This window comes from Cynocephalus volans, chromosome 8, assembly GCF_027409185.1.
Source record: "Cynocephalus volans isolate mCynVol1 chromosome 8, mCynVol1.pri, whole genome shotgun sequence".
Classification (NCBI taxonomy): Eukaryota; Metazoa; Chordata; class Mammalia; order Dermoptera; family Cynocephalidae; genus Cynocephalus; species Cynocephalus volans.
The window spans coordinates 47,898,903-47,921,181 of record NC_084467.1 but is presented as its reverse complement, the minus strand read 5'-3'; the positions used below and the strand labels follow the sequence as shown (position 1 = coordinate 47,921,181).

The window sequence follows — 22,279 nt, the reverse complement described above, 5'->3', positions numbered from 1 at the left end:
ATGTGGATCAAATCCTGAAAGCAATGAAGAGTTTTTAGAACTTTATAAATAGAAGGGTAACCTAATCAGATTTCTATTTTAAGAAATCACCATAGATTCACAGTGAACAATGGCCTGGGAAGGGTAAGACGACCAGTTAGGAAGCTATTACATTGTTAAGAAAAAGAAAAATCTATTTTCTAGATCATATCCCATTTAGTATAGGGTGATCTTATAATTTATCATCCAAATACAGGACACTTCTCAAAGTAGGAGGTACTCTTAATCATAATGATAAGTATTTGTAACTAGAGAGTTTAGACAGAGACTGTCCTGAGCAAAGGGAAATATTTGGTCAACTTAATTTGGTGAAGTAGACATCTGTAGTCTAAGCTACATATTCTGGAGCTGGGTTTTTTTTCTGACCAACAGATTTCAATACATTAGAAGGTGATGTACATGTAGATGTATAAGCCAGCTAGTTTATCACACAGAAAAAAACTTGCCCAAGGTCAGAAATTAAATTTCTCATCAGTTTGTTAACAAATGCCTGTCTCTGACCACAAAAGGAAAGTGGGAATTGCCCCCATCCACCCAATATCCACAACTTTAAAGTATGTGTGCTATAGCTATGTATTAGAATATATAGGCTCACCTAGAGAAGGTTAGAAAGAGATAGAAATGATAGGTATGTAAGAATATTATAAACTCCAAGGCACTACACAGACAAAGAGAGTATGTTTTAGTTTGGTTTTTTAACTTCTTTCCTGTATTTGGAGGTAACTTTATTACTGGAACAGTTAGCATATACCATCCATGGTACTTAATTTATAGCCATGTTATAGCTTTCTCATCCATCAGGACTCATTCTAGTAAAATCAGATAATGGTTATGAAATCTCTTTGAAAATATAATTATACAAAACAAATGTAAGATTGTGGCAAAGTACTATTATTTTCCTAAATGACTTTTCTTTCATTATATACCTTCCTATTATTTCCTATTCCCTTAGGTATTATTTAACTAATCAATATCTAGCATCTTGAGTTTATTTTGAGGTCACTATATTATATTTTCCATTAATTGTGTTATAATGAAAAGAAAACAACTATGCAAGCATAGTCTGATTAGTAATTTCTCATTTCAGTATAACAAAGAGATTATTGTTATAAACACAGCAGTGGTGTGTTCAAATAATTCAAGAAATGGAATATTCGACCTGCCAATAACCCCTGGGGAAGAACTGGAAGTCATTGATACTACGGAACAAAATCTAGTGATATGTCGCAATTCTAAAGGCAAATGTAAGTTTATTGATTTATTGCCCATAAAATTTCAAATCATCACTGTTTTTTCCTTTCAGATTAGTAACAGTGATTTCTGTTTCTACAGATGGATATGTGCTCATTGAACATCTAGATTTCAAGTAAGTGGTTTGGTTTTATACTTTAAATGAGTTCTAAATACTTAATACATTGTTGTATACATCAGTCTCAAGGATTCCAGAATTTATGAAATTCAGAAAATGTTTTGAAAATTAGATATGCAGTTCCCTATTCTACAAGGATTACATTAGAATAGACTTTATTATTGTGTCTCCTGAGTATAGTATCAAACTTCTCTACAGAGCATTTTTATAAACATTTTATTTATTTATTTATTTTTTAATTTTTTTTTTAAATTTTATTTTGTCGATATACATTGTGGCTGATTATTGCTCCCCATCACCAAAACCTCCCTCCCTTCTCCCTCCCCCCCTCCCCCCCAACAATGTCCTTTCTGTTTTTGCTTGTCGTATCAACTTCAAGTAATTGTGGTTGTTATATCTTCTCCCCCCCCCACCGGTTTTGTGTGTGTGTGTGTGTGTGTGTGTGTGTGTGTGTGTGTGAATTTATATATTAATTTTTAGCTCCCACCAATAAGTTAGAACATGTGGTATTTCTATAAACATTTTAAAGGAACATAAAAATATTAAACTGGATAAAGAAAGTCCCCAGGAATCTCATATTCACTGTTTCATTGGCCTGTATTTCAAAATGTTTGTATATTTTTCTTTTTTCTCAGGCATCAAGGTTGGTCACCTTAGGAAGAACAAGATCAAATGGCATGGGCTGTACACGTGAGAACTAATCCTGAGATCTTATACTTGTCTCACATCAGTTTCATTTTACAGGGCAAATGAGATGTGGAATCTGTGGAAACTTTTGCTCAGAACTTAGAAGAGAAAAACAAACAAATCCTCAATATTTACATGTTGGTTTTACTTCTAAAAGGTTATTTTTCAATGTCTATTTCAGTATCTATTTCACTGCCAGTTAAAGAGCATGTGAAACAGTGTGTTAGCACTCGAGCATGTGCTTAATGAGCCATATCCAGAGTTAGAAACCATGCCTTATGGCAGGCACCTCCTCAGTTGTGCAGATGGCTAGTTTGCTTCTAATATTAGTACAAGAGCATTTGTAATTTCTAGATGTTGTGCATTTAAATTTGGTATAATACTGAACAGTAGTTTAATCAAGGTCTTTTCAATACTCAAATTTAAGGTATAATCTTCAAATAATCATGGCTCTGTCTTATAAAAATCAAGGTATGTGTCCTTTTGCTTTAATACAAAAATAAAATCAGATGAATGCTGTTCAACAGTGATTTCTTTTGGGAATAGTTTGCTGAAAAATAATTTATTCCTAAATTCACCCAATATCATTTTAAGAAGTACCTAAATATATTTAACAAAATCTATATAATAGTATATGCTGTTTCAATTTAAAACATCCTTGGCTATTGTAAAGAGTGCTGCAATGATTCTCATTTATTGGTGGGAGCTAAAAATAAATAAATAAATTCACACACACACACACAAAAAAAAAAAAAACCGGGGGGCAGGGGGAGAAGACATAACAAGTACAATTCCTTGAAGTTGATACGACAAGCAAACAGAAAGGACATTGTTGGTTGGGAGCGGGGAGAGGGAGGGAGGTTTCGGTAATGGGCCACAATAATCAACCACATTGTATATCGACAAAATAAAATTTATAAAATAAATAAATTTAAAAATAAAATAAACAGAAGCAAACTAAAAAAAAAAAAAAAAAAAAAAACAATTTAAAACATCCTTTTGCCCCAAATAAGAAAAATTGTGATTATTTTTGCCTATGTCCAATACCTATTAATAGAATTCATACATATTGTCATATGTAAAAGCAAATATAAAATTAAAAAGCTGAACTTTAAGTAACATTGTATTTTTAAATTATTTATCTCATTGACATGCAGTGCACATAATTTCTATATATGCATTCAACTGCTTTAAGTGGCTTTTTTACCAATGAAAATCTGAAGAATTTTACTCACTTCTTTAAGCAGGGTGATTCTAGACTTCAAGAGTGTGATGGAATTTTTTTCCATAGCCTCTTCCTTTATACCTTGAGACTATTTTGTAAACTTTTATGTTCTTTTATCATCTTCTTTTTCACGTCCCAAATGGCACCTGCCAATAAAAGCTAAGCTTATTCTAAAAGAAAGGAATCAAAGGTATTCCATAGCGTTTAGAGTTTAGAGAAGGAAACAGGTACAGAAATTATTACAAATAACATAATTATAATAAACAAGATGGAATGGCTAGAGAATTAAAGTTTTTACAGAGAAGGTGACACTGAAGCTTGGTCTGTAAATACAAAAGTATATTTGTTGGACAAGGCACATGATCTGGTGACTAAGAGGAAATTCAAAGAAAATGGAGTGTACATGTCTGGTGGGAAATGGCAAGAGCTGTTTGGAATGGGGTAGCTTAGTTGGGGCTAGAATATGACAGAATTCACTTGTAGAGACAGAATTCACTAGAGAATGGGGAGCCATTCAAGGGTTAAACAGGAGGGAAATGCCAGGTGTTCAGGTGGAAAAAAAGCAATCACAGCAGTATCAACAAAAGATTAAAGGGGAGAGACAATTGCTTTTGCAATATTCTAGGCAAAAGGGTATCATACCTTAATTTAAGAGAGCAGCAGTCGAAACATGGTACAGGAGCCCCATTAAAGGTATTACAGAGGTAAAGGAATCAGAATGTCTTGGTGACTGATTAGATGTAGAGGTGAGAGAGAGGGGAAGAATAAGGGAATGGTTCTGAGGCTTTTCTTGGAGGTGAGATTAAGGCTGGTACCAAAGATTGGGAATATAGTTCTGCTTGGACTAGAGACCAGACTCTGCTTGGATCCTGAATTAATTTGCCACCCAGTGAGAGGCGATCAGGCAACTGCAGGCCTCTCCCACTCTCCAGAACAAGAGCTGTTATAGTAGGCATTGTAGAAGTTGAGGATAAGTATGGCCTGTGGGCAAGGAGGTGAGAAACAGAGAGAATATGGCTATATTGAACAGAAATCTTTCATGCAATAATTCTGTCCAGCAGAGAATCATAAACCATACATCACTCTTGCCACTTCACCAAACCATGAAGTATTTTAATTGGGGTGGGGTGGCAGTGGGACTAAATTTGAGCTGAGATGGATTTGTCCCGTGCACTTCGTCATCACAAGCACTCTTGTTCTGATTCAATGACTAAGCTCTTTGAGTCTCAATTTCCTCATTAGTAAAAGAGGGCTAATAACACTCATCTGGTCTACTTCTCAGGGTTGCTGTCATGCTATAATGTAATAGTATAACTGAAAGTATTCTAAAATCCTTAATACATGATACCATGTGTTATTTTTGTACCTGGACTTTTCTGAAGTTGGAAGATGCTGAAAACATAAATATGTTTTTAAAATTCAAATCTTGAAATTTAAATTCAAGACTTGAAAGAATGGCTGGGATGTGAACATTTATTTTACATAAACAGAAAAATTTTCAATTTTATAAATCTATTAAATATGTTTTTAAAATATAAACTGATCTAATATAAACTAGTACCTAATTACTATTTATTGATATGATATAGGTTTTTAGAAAACATAATTGCTTCTATCCATTCTCAATATGGTTGTTTTTATTTCACTAATATCAGCCATATTTCCTCCATTCTTTAAATCAAAGCATCTAAACTGTATTTCTCACATTATTGATATGCAAGGTTTTTAAATGTAAACACCACAACTAAGACTTCGGTGATGTCCAAAGCAGATGTTGTCCATCTGCTAGAAAACTTAATCTAGCATAAAGCTTCAATGGAAAGACTGAGTTTCTACTTTACTTTTAATTTTTGCATAAAGATAGTAAAGATAACACCATTCTGTCAGATAAAAGATAGCATACAAAGGCACTTGACCCTAACAGAGGCTAATACTGGCCCACTCATAAATTCATTTCTATGTAGGTAAGGCCTCCAACAACCCTAATATGCACCCACAAAACCTTCCCTTCCCTGTTCTGAGTACCTCTGTGAAACACTTGGTCTTCCAAGGACACAGCATCCTTCTTGACCAGTGACTTTCCTGCACAACTTCAGAACTTTCAAAGAGTATATTCTAGGGAGAGGAATAGGAAGAGAAAAAAATCAATAGATAATAAAACCCTAAGAAACAGCTGCCTCTGGGTAAAAGGGTTATGGATCATGTTTTTCTTAGCTGTCTCACACTTCCTATACTGTTGAAATTTCCTGCAATATGCATCCACTACCATGCAGTTTAGGAAATAAATGAAAAACATTTTCACTAATAAACAAAAATCTGTTCTCTTTAAACTAGAAAAAACAAATTGAATCTTTACTTATGTATCCTGACTTCGACATGTTTACATTTTTCTTTTTAATGAGGGATAGCATACATTTTTCAAAAAGTTGCTTTTACATATGTAAGTATGGGAGGTGACAACTACAAGTACATAGGACCACATCTACATTGCTTGCTCTCTATTCCCAGCAGTCTTTAGTGTAAAATTTGATTGTTAGCCTGAGGTCATTCTCTCCCTATTCTATGGTAAGCAAAATTTTAGCCTCTATGATCTTAATCCTCTGGTGTTATGCCTGTGAACATGTTATGTGATTTGGCAAAAGGAATTTTACTTATGGAATTAAAGTTGCTAACCACCTGATCATAAAATAGGGAGAATAGCCTATGTTATCCAGGTGGGCCCACCTTAGTCACATGGGTCCTTAAAATTGAAAGAGGAAGGCATAAGAGTCAGTCAGCCAGTCAGAGAGATGTGGTGGAAGAAGAGGAAAGAGAGATCTAAAGCAGGAGCCCCAGTTGATGGCTTTGAAGATGAAAGGAGCCATGGGCCAGCGAATTCCAGTGCCTCTATGTGGCCTCTAGATGGTCTCTAGATACTGTAAACGACCCCTAGCCAAGCATCAGAAAGGAAACAGAGACCTCAGTCCTACAGCAGAATGGAACTTAACTCTGCCAACAACCTGAATGAGTCTGGAAGCACATTCTCTCCCATAGCCTAGCCCTATCAACACTTTGGTTTTCAGCATGTGTGACTTGTAGCAGAAAAAACAGCTAAGCCCATCAGACTTCTGATTTTCAGAACTGTAACATGAAAACTTTGTGTTAAGTCATTAAGCTTGTAGCAGTTTGTTATGGCAACAATAGAAAACTAATACAATGGCTAACAGTAAAAATTACAATGCACAAAAAAGACAAAAATGAGCCACGATGGTGTGAAATCTCCAGTGAGTCACAAGCAATCTTTTTCCATAACAGCTTTCTCTGTAACTATTAGTTGATGTGCAGAATATTAGCTTAATGATTGAACAGAAACAAAAATAGCTTTCAAATTACAGAGACTTTAATTTGCTTTTGTTGTGAATAAAGTGTGTTAGCAATCAGACAGGCTGCTTTTCTCTTTTGTGTTTGTTACCTGTGATTTTCATACAGTGCAAACATTAAGTAGAGAAGACCTGTAACCACAAAATGCTGTGTAGTTCAAGAAGACATCTTTTCCATACAGTTACTGAAAGACAATCCCCACTGATCATTTAACACCCCCCCCCAAAACACATAACAAACAAAACTGAAATTTGAATCTATGGTTATTAGAATACAAAAGCACTGGAAGTCAGTTTTTTCCCCTCTGAAACCAATTATAAAAATTGGTCCCAATTTCAACAGTTTAAAAAAAGTTTTAAATAGATATGTAATCAAATGCTCCAATGGGTTAATGTATCAGCCTATGAGATTTTTTTTTTCTTTTCTAAAGATGTGCTAAGAAAGAATCAATGCAGGATGTTCTTTAAAAAATTGAATAATATCCAATCCTATATTATCTTATGATTGTCATGGACATAGCCTAATGACCGTCAACTTTCAGTTTTATTTGTTGCACGCAAAATCCTCTGTATATTTAAGCATACACGATAAAGAACACAACCTTTCTTCCTAAAACAACATCGATACCATCCTTAAAGTTCACAGTTCTCTAACAACTTTACATTAAACATTCAAAACGTTGTACAACCACAGATGTTGTGAACAGTCTTGAGAGAAAGCTGTATTTGGTACATTAAGGCAGCTTCAGCCAACATTTTAAGAAGTTTTGAATAAAAATACTTGTTGCAACAAAAGACAAGTGTAATATTCAAATATTTGATATTTTCAAGAAATTTAAAATGTTACTTAAAATAAGAACATCATAATTTGTGAAACTGTGGTCTTAAACATTCTTACCACTATGTTCTTACCACATAAAACTTGCCAAAAAATCAAGATACTCATCCTATCAGTATCAAAGATATCTATTAAAAAAAAGGAAGGGATTTACATTAAATATGGGGATATAAACCCTGTACTTAAACAAGGGCCTTCAAACAGTTTCTCACGCATATCTGTGAGGTAGGTTATTATCCACATTTTGTAGATGAGAAAACTAAATGAGGTCATGTGATCTGCTGCTGCTTACAGCAGCCAAATGAAGAATCAGATTCCAAATTAGATTTTGTTCTGAGCTCTGCATTTCTTCTTTCCTTTACAAACTTTTTAAAGGGTTAACTACAAAGATTGCTATTCATTGCATTCACTTTAAAAGCATGAGAAGGCAGCCAAACATTTACCAAGGTGACTTAGAGAGTGAAGCAACATAAACTGGTAAGAACAGATACTACGCTTGATCTTAGCCAAAAGGCCGAGAAGCAACCGAAGAACATAAAAGAAATAGAAAATACATTCAGTCAACTTCTGACAGTGATAGTGTGAGGTTTGGCCAAAGGAACTTGAAAACAAACAGGCAGAAGCAAACAATGTGATCATATATGGAAGCGCAGATCTAAGGAAAAATAAGGAAAATTAGAAAAAAAGAAAACACAGTTTAAACAAGTTTTTACTAATCATTACTGTTCCTATAACTTAAGAGAGAAGGCACAATTTAGTCTTTTGTTTTAGGAAAATGTTACCTGTCTAGAAAAATGGCCTTTTTTGGTAACAAAACTTACTTAAAAGGGACTTTTAACTGTGAAAAATGCAAGCTTAAAGTAGCAGGAAAAAAACCATGCAATTCTCCTTGGCTAGAATGTTTCTGTTCCTCCTTGAAACTTTAAATCGTTTAAATCAACACAAAGTAGCAAACCTTGAATTAAAAAAGAAAAAATCACACAGTATGAACCTTGTCAAAATTCTGTGATGTTCAACAAAGTTTTCATGCTAGGATATTCTATAAATAATTCTTTTTCCTGGAAAGAGTGCTCTATTCTAGGATTTCTTTAATCGCACTTTAGACATAATTGAAATTTACCTACCCTGCTTGTCCAAGTAATCATGAGCTACTTCCATAAAACCTAAACTGCTCTGGATATAAACGAGTTACCAAAAGTCACATACACAGTTACATCTGCACACTGGCATTGCTATGCAAAGCTGGCAGTAAACATTAACATTGGCTCACAAAATTAATACAGGCCTGCAGTCTGATAACTTCTAGACCTGACCTGATTTTTATCAGGTTATGGCTGAAGAAGTTTAATTAAAACTCAATCCAGTCTAGACTGGGTCCTGTTCTTCATGCTATTACTGTTCAGTAGCATAAAATGCATCGTAATTATATGTAGGAAAGACAAGTAAGGATGTCAACAACATGTTTAATAAGGTTTATACAATTTTTAAAGCTCAAACATAAGTTATATTTCCAAGTTTTATAAGGCTTGGGGGAATCTATCAAGCCATCAATAATTAGGTAGTTTCTGAATGGAAATACACTCTATGAAAATAGTGTTATATCATCTAGTTTTCACATAAAATGAAAAATTATCAATTTGTATATGAAATTTAGATAAGCCTAATTCAGATAAGTCAAAAACTATGATAATTTAGATAGGGACTGGGGCTAGTTTTCCTTTTTTAAAAAAAGTTGTGTTATAAGAGTCATATAAATAAAAGTACAGGAAGAATCATGTCCCAAAGTTCTTCAGTACTTATTGAGTACCCTCAAAAACTTAGAATACTTATAAAAATCAATATGCTAATCATACACTTCAGATAATTACATCTAGTTAGTACAACCAACTAGTTCAAATAATTAAACTAAGAAACATTTAGTTAAGACTACTTTATGCCACTCTAAGACTTGAAAGCAATACATCCATTTATTACTCAACTACTCAGATATTTCATTAATTCAGGCTGTTCTTCCCCAGATGAAAGGTGGTATACAATAGAGAGCATTGATTACTGATGAATATTTGAATGGCATTAAAGCTTTATAAAGAACCTTTCGGTCATGCTTCCTCATCTGGAAAATGGTAAAAATACTTTTTCTCGTTACCTCACAAGGTTACTGTAATAGTAAGTTAACAGATATGGAGGGTCTCTGGATCTAAAAATCACTATTAAAATATATGGAACACTTCACTCAAATTAGCAGTGTTTGCTCCATGCCAAGCGGACATGATGTTTTACCATGTTTGGCTTTCTGGTTGATTTTTATCATTTGTATTCCAGAGGGTAGCTGTATTTAGAAAAATATTCAAGTAGATACCTTCAAAATGCCTCATACCAAACCAAAATAGAACATTAACACTAGTATAAAAACTTTAAATACATAAAAAGTGAACACAAATCATATGAAAAGGCAACAAAGAAAGAATTTTAAAGCTCAAAGTTACCTTAGAGGTCTTTTAATCTATTCTCCCATTTCAGGGATTACAAAAATGAGGCCCAACATAGGATGCAACTTACCAACAGATTGCACATATCCCTCATCCAGAGTTTGTAATAGAGTCTCTGAGAACTACTATTAAAATAAGTTACATTCCCTATTTAAAAAGCCACAGGGTGACAGGACCAGGTAAAGAAATGCCAGATTAAAAAGGTTTGGGTCTTTAAAAATGAACAAAATCAGACAAAATTGTGAACGTGTCTAGCATTTAGATATTGAGATTTTACATCCATTACCAAGATTTAAGTTATTAACCAGTGAACAGACAAAGATGTGTTGTCTGTGGCAGACATATTCTGGGCTTTTACATTTTATAAATGGAAGGTGCGGTGCCTACATTAACTCAATATACTGCACATTAATAGATGGCACAGATAAAATAGACAAAAAATCTGTAATAGTTGTTTATAATTATTTTCTAGATACTAAAAACCAATTGGTATTCCCTAAGAACAAACTTGCTAGGGAATGAGAAAGCAAGCCCAGAATTATGTAACTGTCATGGAAAATGTATTTACAGAAAATGGAGAACTGTCTGTGTGACAAATAGCCAATTCCTTGACATAGAAATACTATTATTTCTGATTAATTTAGGTTCCTGGATTCTCTTTATAGATGGCTAATATCAAGAAATGCAAACACTAGAGGTTCCAAAAGTCTCTCTTTAAAGATGTGCTGATCAAAACAAGAACTCAACTTGTAAATGGTTTGCCTCCCTCCCTCCCTGCATATTCAATTTAAGATGTCTGTTCTTACACTGAAAAATAACAGGAATTACATCTCCATATAGTATCCCAAACAAAAGTATTTAGAAAATGTGCACTGACTACATATTTTGAAAATACGAATCAGTGATATTGACTCATTACCCACAGATCCATAAGCTTGAGTTACTAGACTTAGTTTTTTTTTTTTTAACAAGTAATCTTATTTAAGGTTTTTCAGTCATCCATCAATATTAAAAAAGAATAAATGTTGCACTCAAACACCACCACAACCTAATTAAGAAAACCAAGGTGCTATGAAACAAGGTGCAGACATAAAATATTCTATTTAGTTCTTAACATCTCATGGGAGGTTAAGTTTTTTTAAATAGTAAATTAATTTGGGCAAAGCAAGGTTAAACAAAGTTATATGGCTTTCTTTCTTTCAAGGAAGGATTTATCAAAGTCTTTAATGCTCATATCCATTGTCATCCTCAAGGAAGAGAGCAGCATGTAACATTTTCCAAACTTACTCCATGGATTCTTTTTTTCTGTAGGCATCTAGAGGATACACTTCGAAAAATGCTATTCTAGAACCATATGGACTCCAATTCCATGATATAGTTCAGGACTTAATAATCCTCCAGAATCTTAACTGGAGAAAACTGTTTTAAGCCTAGAACTACCTACCACATCCACAGTTAACCAGTTTACAAGGCTGAACTGTGGGAATTTGGGATTAGCAACTGATTCTTCCCCTCTTGTGCCCATGGGCAACAACAAGCCTGCTATGACAATGTTCTAGCCCCTGCTGTGCTGGACCAAGTCTCCTAAAATCTCTCTACAAACCAATATACTGTGCCACCTAGATTCACAAAATAGCTATGTTTTAAAAACTTAACACATAAAAGAACCAAACCTTTGACCTTTGGTTCTCCTAAAATTCAACAGGTAACTATCAAACCATGGATGTTCATAAATACTAACAAGAGTGAGAAAATAAATTTTTAACTCTCAAAAAACATGATAACCATCCATATAAAATAATTTTGATATGAACAAGGTTCCACAGTCTGATTTATTAGATTAACAAAGCTAAAGTACTACTAGATTTCTTCCCACTATTTCCCTGGCTTCAAAATTGTGGATATTGTCACTGGGGATAAAGAATCCTATTAGTTCCTTGTTCCTAAGGTCATCCCATTCACAATAAAGCAAACAGTAAGAGGGGTCCCTATTTTTCCCAAAAGATGTACACAGTTGGAGAAGCCAAAATGATGCCATATCTACAATGTACATCAGACTAACACAGCAGGACTGCTTATCCCTGTAAAAATAATCACTAACAAAATTACCCTTTGGTACCACAAGATGGCAATCTTTCAAAGGCTAAACCTTCAACTATCTCAAACTGCGACCCCACCTTCTTTCCCAAATCGGTGTACAAAGATTCCTCTTATTTTGATATTAAGTAGGACTTACAAGTTATTTAACACCATTTTGTAAAAGATCTACACAACAATATGATGTGACACAATGCAAACTCCTGACTCAAAAACTATTTAAAAATAGACATGCTTGTCTACCATAAACACAGGGGAAAACTTGGTCTAAAATTCTCATTTGCTCCTTGGTAGAAAATACATTATTTTTGGCAAAGAGAACCCTGTCAAGGCAATGTAATTTTTTGTTTTCAAGAGCTTAATATTTTCTAGGGTGAGTCAGGTGAATGAGACTGTTAATTACAACATATTAAACACAACAAATGAATAAATACAAATTAGATAAATTACACATAATTTAAAAATTAAATACTTTTACTAAAATAAAATATAATCAATGAGCTATTATCTACCCTGCCATATATAGTTTTTCTAAATCTTAAAAAAAGAAAATCCTGCACAAAGTAAAACAAACAAACCAAAGATCTGTTTGGTTTTTGATTAAAAGCACTGGTGTGTGAATACATACATATATATGTATATGAACAACACATATATTTATTCAAGAGAGAATTTTTAAAAATGTTTAAGGCATCCCTGCCTTATCAGGTTCAACAGTGAAAATCATAGCCTATCAAGCTTTGGAAGTACATAAAAGCCCATAGGGCCAGAATAGTGTTTTCAAACTGAATGGCTAGCAACCAAGAAAGGGAACCAGAAAAGATTCAAAAGTTGAGTCAGTCACCCATTGAGGATTAAACAATGACACTGATGACTAGGGAAGGTAGGGGGAGAGGATGGCATCAATAACAAACTTCAGCATGGAATGAAGAATTAGCATTGCGTGATTCAACAGGACCCCGGGACCCTAACCCCGTAACCCCCTTACCCCCTCCCCTCTACACAAAATAAAAAATCAAAGATAAGAGTTTTCTTTTAGGGATTATTGATATTTGTTTTGTTTCATCTAACTGTTTTATCATTCTTGGTGAAGTGCAAAAATTAAGAGCCAAAGAGAATTTGAGAAAGGCAGGTTTTGAAGGTATATTATAAAATGACATAAGTTATGGAAAAGACAAAAATTGTTGCAATCCCAGATGTTCCAATACTAAGTCGAACCTTGAAGGCTCTTAAGATATTATTCAGGGAAATCTCAAGATAAAACCCTGAGTTGGTTACAGCTGTAAGGAAACTGGAAACTGTGGTTCCCTGTTACAGAACCACAGCCCTTCTGTTGAACATTAGGCAGTATTTGCATAAACTGTTAGAAGAACTTAGCTTCTGAAATTTGGGGGGCAGAATTTTATCATTTCAGCATTTAAATGATATCTTACTTAGGGGTGTTTTATTTTTCAATCTTCCTGTGCAAGAAAATTAGGTGCATAAACACAGCCTAAAGACTGCTGAAATTTAGGAAGTAAACTGGATTTACCTACACTAAACAGTAAAGCAAGGAGGTGTTGCCAAACCATCATTAGATTGAGATGGTTCATCAGTGAGGTGTGTTAATCATCTATAGTGAACTCACTGTAAATTAACCATTTTCATTGGTGTTTACCTATTAAAGATACTGCCTGTGTGAATTTATCACAGACACAATAGAATTACAGATTTCTACAAGTAAATAAAACGTCAGACTTTTTTTGTTTTCAGTAATTTCAATGGCATTGAGTGTCCCCTGGAAATATTCATGTCTCTCAACTAGTATTGCAGAATATGTGATATCCAGAAGTAAGATAATAATTTAAAGAATATATCTGATTTTCACAGTGCAATTATAGAAGGACAGAAACTAGGGACAAATTATCAACGGGCTAAAGTAGTAATCAGACTGGCACACATTTCAAAAAAATCCATGGTGTGACTGCCCAGGCGAGGTGAAACTGAAGATAATGTGCTTCCAGTCAAAGAGCCAGTGAGAGAGCCAGAAAGTGAATGGCTCTCTGCAGTTGTAGAATCAAAACTTGATCTTGGTCTGTGTAAACCAGCAGTAGAACAGGATCGCTGAGGTGTTGAGGAACCAGACCTCTGCTCCACTACCTCATCTGAAATAGACCAAAGAAGAACAATTTATGTGAAAGGTATATATGCCCAAGCCATTCCCATGAAGTTACTATATTCAGAATATTAAGTAAAAGTATCTGAGCAAGGGCAACTTAATAATGAATGCAATGTTTCAGTGTTTTAGGAGTAGAGGTGGCAATGCCTCTTCCCTCCTGCAATCATAACAGACATCACTAAACAATCATAACACTTTCACACAGCCAAAATGTAGTTCCTAAATCCTTATCAACTGAGTATTTGGCATTAACATTGAAATCAAACTGATATCACTGCATCTCAAGAAAGCACATCCTTGGCAACTTATTTTCTTCTAGCATATCAACAAAAAAAAATAAGATAAAAACAAAAGCTGCCATCATACAATGGTTCTGAACTTTTTGTGCACATTGGAACTGCCCTGGGGGAAGGGGCACTCTAGAGAAATCTTGTTAAAAATGAGGAGTCCCAGTTTCCCAGGACCAGTCTCCAGAGATTCTGATCTGGTGAGTCTTGAGTGGTTCCCAAGAATCTGCATTTTAATAAGAACAATGGGTAATTGTACTGAGGGTGGTCTGGGGACCATATAAACACTGCTATAGTTTATGGTAGTTAAAGAATAAAATTTAAATTCTCTGTTTAAAAAAATATCCCTAACTCTAAACTCAGTTCTATTCTTGTTCCAACCAGCACCTGACCCTTTTGCACTTCACTCACGTGGATTCAATGTAGTACTCAGAATGTGGCTGAGTTTTGCTTTTTTGGAAATTTAAAGAATTTTTTTATCCCAACATTTTCAATCCGAGGTTGGTTGATTCCGTGGATGTGGAACCCACAGATACAGGGGGCCAAGTATTCCTGGATATGATAATTTTCGCTGACTCCTCTGGCTCCTAGATTGCCATGGGTACCTAAACCCAACCCAAATCCCACTAGAGGCCTATTTAGGCATTTTGGCCACCCAGGACCAAGGGGGAAATTTAACATTACAATGCTAATAGTAATAAAATACGAATGGAGAAATATGTCAAGGAACCTGACAAATTGGCTAATTTTAAGTAATGCTTCCCTATTGTTTCTTAGTTTTGCCCCACAGCCAATACTTCAAATGACTTTTTTATGCCAAGGAAGTACTTCTTTCGGAAAGGTGCTGGGTAAGAGATACTCCACGTATCTTTTAGCCTTTTAAGTTTCACTTACATTTTGGATAAGTCTAGATTACTCAAAAACCAGTGTGGAAGACCTACCACCATGTCTTTGAGATGATTTGAATGTCTGGTCAACTAATAGCAAGTTTTGTCCTCTCGGAGCTCATGCCTGCATAACTTTCTTACCATCGATGCTTTTAAAGTCCAAAAGATAGCTCCTGTTGTCAACCAGATAAAGTTGTAAGCTCATTTTCACATAATTGCCAGTCACTGGATTTTTTCTTCTTACACGAAGATGGTATGCATTTACTACCTAAAATGGGAAATCAATAAAAACAACAAACTATAAAATTTCTCCTGTCATATTGAAAAGAATGCTGAAAACAATTAATTGATAAGGTGGGATAAGGAAGGAATTTCTGAATGACTCCTTTTTTATATTATGGGTAGTTTACTTTAATATTTATTTAATCCCTACTAACAGTACTGTTTGTACATAGTAATTAAAATTTAAAGGAAACTCAGAAACTGTATAGAGTACAGCCTTCACTCCAGGTATGCATCTACTCTAAAATATCAATAATAATTTTGGTTACCCAGCTCTGCTTGAATACATTTACTGATGGAGTAGAAGAAATAAGGGGGAACTAACATGTTAATGGTTTGCATTATGTACTGTCAAAAAATTCAAAGTATTACAAAATCCCAAGAGGAAGATATTATTTGCCTTTTACAGATAAAATATTGCAGCTCATATAAAGAAAATTCTAGGTTTTCAAAACATATCAAATTCGTTTCAAAAATTTTTCATTAAGAAACTTTAAAGACATTAACATCTCTTTTGTAACTAAATAAAACTGCTTCAGAAAAGGCAGATTTGCTTTTTAAGTGGTTTGAGGAAATATTATTTATTCATTTCATGTAGAAATAGTGAAATGAAAATGACTACTTTATTCAAATCTGTCAAATGACTATATATGGTAAGTTCAAATATTTTTCTTCTTCCTTTAAAAAATATTCACAGTCCTCAAAAAAGGAACAAAAGTGAAAGGGACATCTGAAATGAAAAAATGTTTTTTGTCCCACATATATTCAAGTAGAATTGAAATAAATTTTCTCTAAAATTAGCACTAATTTTTAAAAAAAGTAAAATGTGGGCTGAGAGTAAGGAAAACATACCATAACTAAAGACTAAAAGCACCAGTCAAATAAGAGAGAATTTCTCAATTTGGAGAAAAGTATTTGTTGACTGAATAAACATGTCCTGACAGTACAATTTGTATTGACCACTAGCTGTCACAGCTGCCCATCAACCCCCAAAAAAGAGAAAAAAAAAAAAAGAGGGATAAAAAAGTAAAATCATGTTATCTTTGAAGACTCATGATTTTTTATTGTTATGATGCATGCTGAAACAAGTGGCCTATTTCCTCAGATATTTCAAGTTGATGACTTTTTGTGTCTTAGCCAAGAATGCTATTCTATAATTCAAAATATATATAGGTTGTACAGGTTCCCAACATCAATGGGTCTTCATCCATGTACAGGTCTATTTGTTTTGTTTTGAATGAATATGATATATTAATGGAAAGAATGGGGTTTACCAGCCAAAGGTATCTAGACCACTAAATTTATATCTAAATCAAAAACAACTTTTATTGACCTCAATACTCAATTTAGTAGCTCAGAGCAGATTACTATATAGGAAAATGGCTTCTACACATGATCTTAATATACTTCAATTTCTTACCTTCCATTCAAAATCCAGTTGCTTCATTGCTCGGTAAACTTCAGCCATAATGTCATATGGTTTGCTCTGACTTCGGATTCCAAGATGCCACTTGGCTTTTTTCACAGCTAATGATTTGGGCTTAGTTGTATTCAGTGCATCCAATGGACATCTCGCTTTGGGGCTATCTGCTATAAGAGGTGGCATCCTTTCTGGATGGGGTTTCAGGCCTGGGGGGATATGCATGGCACTATCATCCATAAAAGAACCAGTTGGAGGACTAGAGGCGAGGTAGAACTCACTGGCTTGGTTCATTATTCTCCTATTGTCAATGATAAGATGATAAGCCACTGCAAGCTGGTCTTGAGGGTCTCCACTATATAAACTGTTCATTACTTCTGATTCTGTACACTCAAATTTTTCACACACTTCTTTCACAGCTTCATCATCAATGACGTTAGCATCATAGGAGGGGTCTTCAGGAAATAAGTAACTGGGCAAATCTTGTTTAAACCATTCATGTTCTCTAGGAAAAACACCACAATACACTATTGTAAGAACATTCTTTGGCAATTCCCAAATAATTTAGATACGTGGCAATACAACATAATAGAATCAGAAAGACCTGGTCTCTAGTCCTAACTCTGCCACTTACTAGCTATGTCACCCTGGGCAAGGTAATTAACCCCTACCCTTGAATAACTATGGTTATTTATGCTTGGGTATTTGACTGGCATTTTCCCAAAAATGAACAAAGTGAGCCTGTCACTTCAAGAAAAAAAAACTAGCAATATTTGTTGTCAATGATAAAGTTTAAGCTTTCAAACAAAATTTGGAATTTCATATAATATGTATCTGCTTCCATGAGTTTGACAGCTTGCCAATATTTAAAGACTTTCTGATAAGGTTAGTGTTGTATATTAGCACCTATTAATGTTTAGTAATAAAAATAACTAAGGTAGATATTAATTTTTTTTCAAAAGAAGTAACAGAGACAATAATTATGTCACCTATCTAACAGTTTTTAAATATCCATGACAAATACGAAAGATGAGGACTTTCAAAGTGAACTCCAAAAATCCACTCTTCCATAAAAGCAATGAGATAACTGCAAAAATTGTCAAAATAGTCTTTTTCAGAACTCTGGAAATTAATCAAAGGCTTGCAACAATCTGAGGAGTGTTTATTCAAGAAAAATGGCTGAATCTTAGTAAGAAAAGATAGATTTATGGCTTTTTAAGTTGCCCTATTTCCATCTCTCTTTCTCCAGTTCCATGGTAGCCTTGAAAACCAACAGCCTCTCAAACAGGTAGCTGAGAAAACCAGCAGCAGCAGCACAATAACTACTGGGGGGAGGAGGAGTTGGAAGAGAGGAGCAGAATAAGTTTAGAGCCCCCCAAAAGTCCTATTCTAAGAGGACTGTCATTATTTGACACGCCTAGCAGTTCCCTGAAAACCCCCACCCATAAACATTGTCTTTATTTGATCTGACTCGAGCTTCCTCACTGCAAACAGCCTTCTCTCCAGGGCACTTGTCAAAAACAATCAACGGCAATTGTCTAACATCTCCAGCTATCTGAAATGGCATTAAGAACTGGGGAAACAAGAAGCGGACCAAAAAACTTTTCAAAGTTAGGGAATGAGAGTTCCAAAGGGGTCTTTTAAAAGCTATGATGTATTCCTGGGACTCAAGAAGACCAGGAACATATATGCAGGACTGTGTACATATCCAAGAAAGAACAGAGAAGGCCCTAATTTCTCATCACTGGAAGACTTTGAGGCTCTGCACAAGCAGGAAGTGAAGGGTAAGGCGAAGTTATAAATTGCCTGCTGGAGAACTGAAAATACACCCCAACAGGCACAGAGAGCCCCTCAGCAAAGGCTGGGAGACTTATTAGATCAGGTGCTTAAGAAAATCTCTATCTACTCATTACGTGACGATTAAGCTAATCAAGGAGAGACTTCAGTAGCCATAAAAACAAAAAATACACACTTTATTAAATCAGTTCAGGAAAATCACTAAACAAACAGGAACAGTAGCAGCAACAACATACAACCATTACAAACTCTAGGTATACACCCAAGAGAAATGAAAACATATAACCTTACAAACTGTAATGCAAATGTTCATAGAAACATTTATTCATAAGAGCTAAAAGGTGGAAACAACTCAAATGTCAACTAACAAATAGATAAACATAATGTAGTATATCCATACAACGGAAATTTTTCAAACAAAAAGGAATGAAGTATTGATGCATGCTACACTATGGAAGTATCTTGAAAACATTATGCTAAATGAAAGAAGCCAGACACAGAAGGCCACATACTACATGATTCCATTTATATGAAATGTCTAGAACAGGCATGAAGACAAAAAGTGGATTAGTGGTTGCCAGGGGCTAAGAGGAAAACGAAATGGGGAGTGATTACTAATGGGTATAGAGATACTTTTGGGGATGATAAAAAAAAACTCTGGAATTAGATAGTGACAATGATTGTAGAACTTTATGAATATACTAAATCCACTGAATTATACACTTTAAAGGGAAGAATTTATGCTATGCAAATTATATCAATAAAATAAATTAATTTTTAGAAAACAATACGGAAATTACCTAAATTTTGATTCCTAATTCATTAACTTAGTCTTATGACTATAATTCTTTACAACTAGATAACTACCAATTTAAAAAGCCATACTGCTAGCTTTTGACTTTCAGGAGTCAGTTTCTGAATTAATTCCATGAGAGTAAGCAGTAACTAGGATGTTTATGAAGGCTCAGCTGAGACAGAATCAATGCATTTCACATTGGTCATTACACAGGCACCAGAAACTGTCTATCACTATTACCTGATATCTGACTTTGATATATATTCAAACTTTAGGAACCTCTCAATGTGCCCGTTTCTTTAAATGTAGCAGAAAGGCTTTCATATATTCACTTAAAAATAATATTCATAGCTAACATTATGCTCTAGACATTGTTCTAAGAGCATTAATTATATTAAGTTGAATATTTGCAGTTTTTGATATTCAATTGTTTTGAGACCTACATAAATGGCAATTTCACATGGTTCAATCTATGACTATCCTCCCCACAATTTCACTATGTATACAAAGTAACACAAAGCAGCCCAAAGATGTTAATAGGCCCACAGCTAATAAACAGAAGAATCAGAATTCAAACTCAGACAGTTGAACTTCAGACCCCTCACTTTTAACCACAATAACATTTATACTATTACTAAGCTTAAGGCACCTGGGAGAGCACAAAGATGTCATTCTGATGAAGACAATGTCTTATTTACCACTATATTCCCAGCACCTAGCATAGGACCTTACATGCAGCAGATGTTAAATAAATATCTGTTGAGGTGATAAAAGAAAAATAATTAAATGAACAAATAAATACGGAGATAGATTTTCTAATTTCCAGTGTCTTACCATCTTATAAAATAAATAATATACGAACAAAAATAATAAGACAGTACAAGGGTACTTCAAAAAGTTCATGGAAAAATAGAATTAGAAGACAATACAAATCTTTCCACGAACTTTTTGAAGAACTCCCATACATAACAGCATAAGAAATATATATACAGTATTATGATAGATTAGAGAAAGGACAGATATCATGGAAATGATATAATAATTTCGAATAGTGGAAGTCGTGTAAATTTTGAATTCATTTACTTAACATTTAATGTGTGCCAGATATGTGCATTGCACTATGAATTAATACTTGGACCCTAATTTAAAGAAACAATAGGGGCAAACAGATACATAAATCATGATATAACCTTTCTAAGCTTCAGTTTCATGGTTTGTAAAATGAGAATAATAATTGCTACCTATTAAAAGTCAATAAAATAGGCCAACTGTATAGCAAAATGTTTGGTATATTGTGACTGTTCAACAATTAATTGTTTTCCATGTTTAACAGTATTTTATTAAATCAATAATTTCCAAACATTAAAAAACTGGATAGAGATAAATAAAAAAGATGAAAAACTACACATTTGTATTATTATATTATTTTAAGTACAGAGATAAATGACACTATTTTATACTACCTACCTATGTGTTAATTAACTTATCCTGAGAGACTTACTTACATTTTTCTTCTAAAGCCTGTAAATATACAAACATCTGATTTAAAATAACAGAATCAGTACTTTTACTATTCTAAATTTATATGCTGGTAACAGCAGGTGCAAGTATATTAGCATGTCTAATTTTCTGTCTGAGGAAAGCCAATTAAGAGAACTGTTTATTCTAAAGAACTGTGAACACAAAGGGTTTTTTTTCCTGCTAAGTCCATTTCCATAAATAATTCTGGTAACTAATTTATACTTTTTTACATTACATTTTTATGCATGAGGCCTGGAACACTGAAGCAGCATTGGGAAAAGAAAACAATACATAAATGCAAAAGGAATCATCAGCGCTTGCTTGCAAAAGAGATCAGCAGCAGTCATACAACTACCTCAGCCATCATTTAAATATTCCAAAGGTCAGAGGTCTCAAAACTGTCATTCTGGCTTATGAAGAGAAGGAGAAAGGTTCTGGAAAGATGTTAGAGGAATATGTTTGTAAACAAACCCACATGAAATCTTACGTAAGAACAAAAAACCTCTAAGGAACATAATAAGTAATGTAGAAGGCAATGAATCATCCTGCCATGTGTGTACTATATATATAAAGGTCACGTTCACAGTAGCTCCAGCAACTGCACTTTCCAAAGTTTCTCACATAACAAGAGATCCTTCACAGTAAACCCACAAGCAGCTATGAGATTCAAAAACTTAGTCAAACCTTTTATACTTTATTTCATCAACCATATGAAAAATATATAAATCTCACCGTTTTTCCCTTTGAAATCTCTTCAGATACTTTCTGAGCATAGAATATACTCCCAAGCCTTCTAGCACTATTTATACAAAGATGAGTAAGACTCACGATGTAGTCACAGTTAAAGAGAGGAGAAAGACACACTGGGAAATAACTAGATACGGGAACTAATAAAAGCATAACAAGATGTTGACATCCCAGATGTGAAGGCATCTTGGGCACATCAGTAGCAATTTCATAAGGGAGGTAGACATATGAGCAGAACTTTAAAGAATGCATGGAAATCTCTCAGGTCAAAAAAGGCAGAA

At 34.2% G+C, this 22,279-nt stretch overlaps 2 protein-coding genes and 1 pseudogene across 7 annotated transcripts in view; 1 reads left to right on the top strand and 2 right to left on the bottom strand.

The window, feature by feature from the left end:
- Positions 1-2,614, top strand: part of FYB2 (FYN binding protein 2) — a 100,443-nt gene extending 97,829 nt beyond the window's left edge. For all 3 annotated transcript variants that reach the window (XM_063104939.1, XM_063104938.1, XM_063104937.1), the window contains 3 exons: positions 1,127-1,283; positions 1,372-1,405; positions 2,044-2,614. In XM_063104939.1, the coding sequence (XP_062961009.1) occupies positions 1,127-1,283; positions 1,372-1,405; positions 2,044-2,065 (213 nt within the window). In that variant the 3' untranslated portion in view covers positions 2,066-2,614. The remainder of the gene's footprint in view (positions 1-1,126; positions 1,284-1,371; positions 1,406-2,043) is intronic.
- A 4,063-nt stretch (positions 2,615-6,677) lies between these two features.
- The window catches only part of PRKAA2 (protein kinase AMP-activated catalytic subunit alpha 2), a 92,831-nt gene continuing 77,229 nt past the window's right edge, over positions 6,678-22,279 (bottom strand). For all 4 annotated transcript variants that reach the window (XM_063107105.1, XM_063107107.1, XM_063107106.1 and 1 more), the window contains 3 exons: positions 17,138-17,642; positions 15,577-15,703; positions 6,678-14,247 (listed from right to left, as the gene is read on the bottom strand). In XM_063107105.1, the coding sequence (XP_062963175.1) occupies positions 14,009-14,247; positions 15,577-15,703; positions 17,138-17,642 (871 nt within the window). In that variant the 3' untranslated portion in view covers positions 6,678-14,008. The remainder of the gene's footprint in view (positions 14,248-15,576; positions 15,704-17,137; positions 17,643-22,279) is intronic.
- Positions 7,889-8,043, bottom strand: LOC134385448 (U2 spliceosomal RNA; annotated as a pseudogene).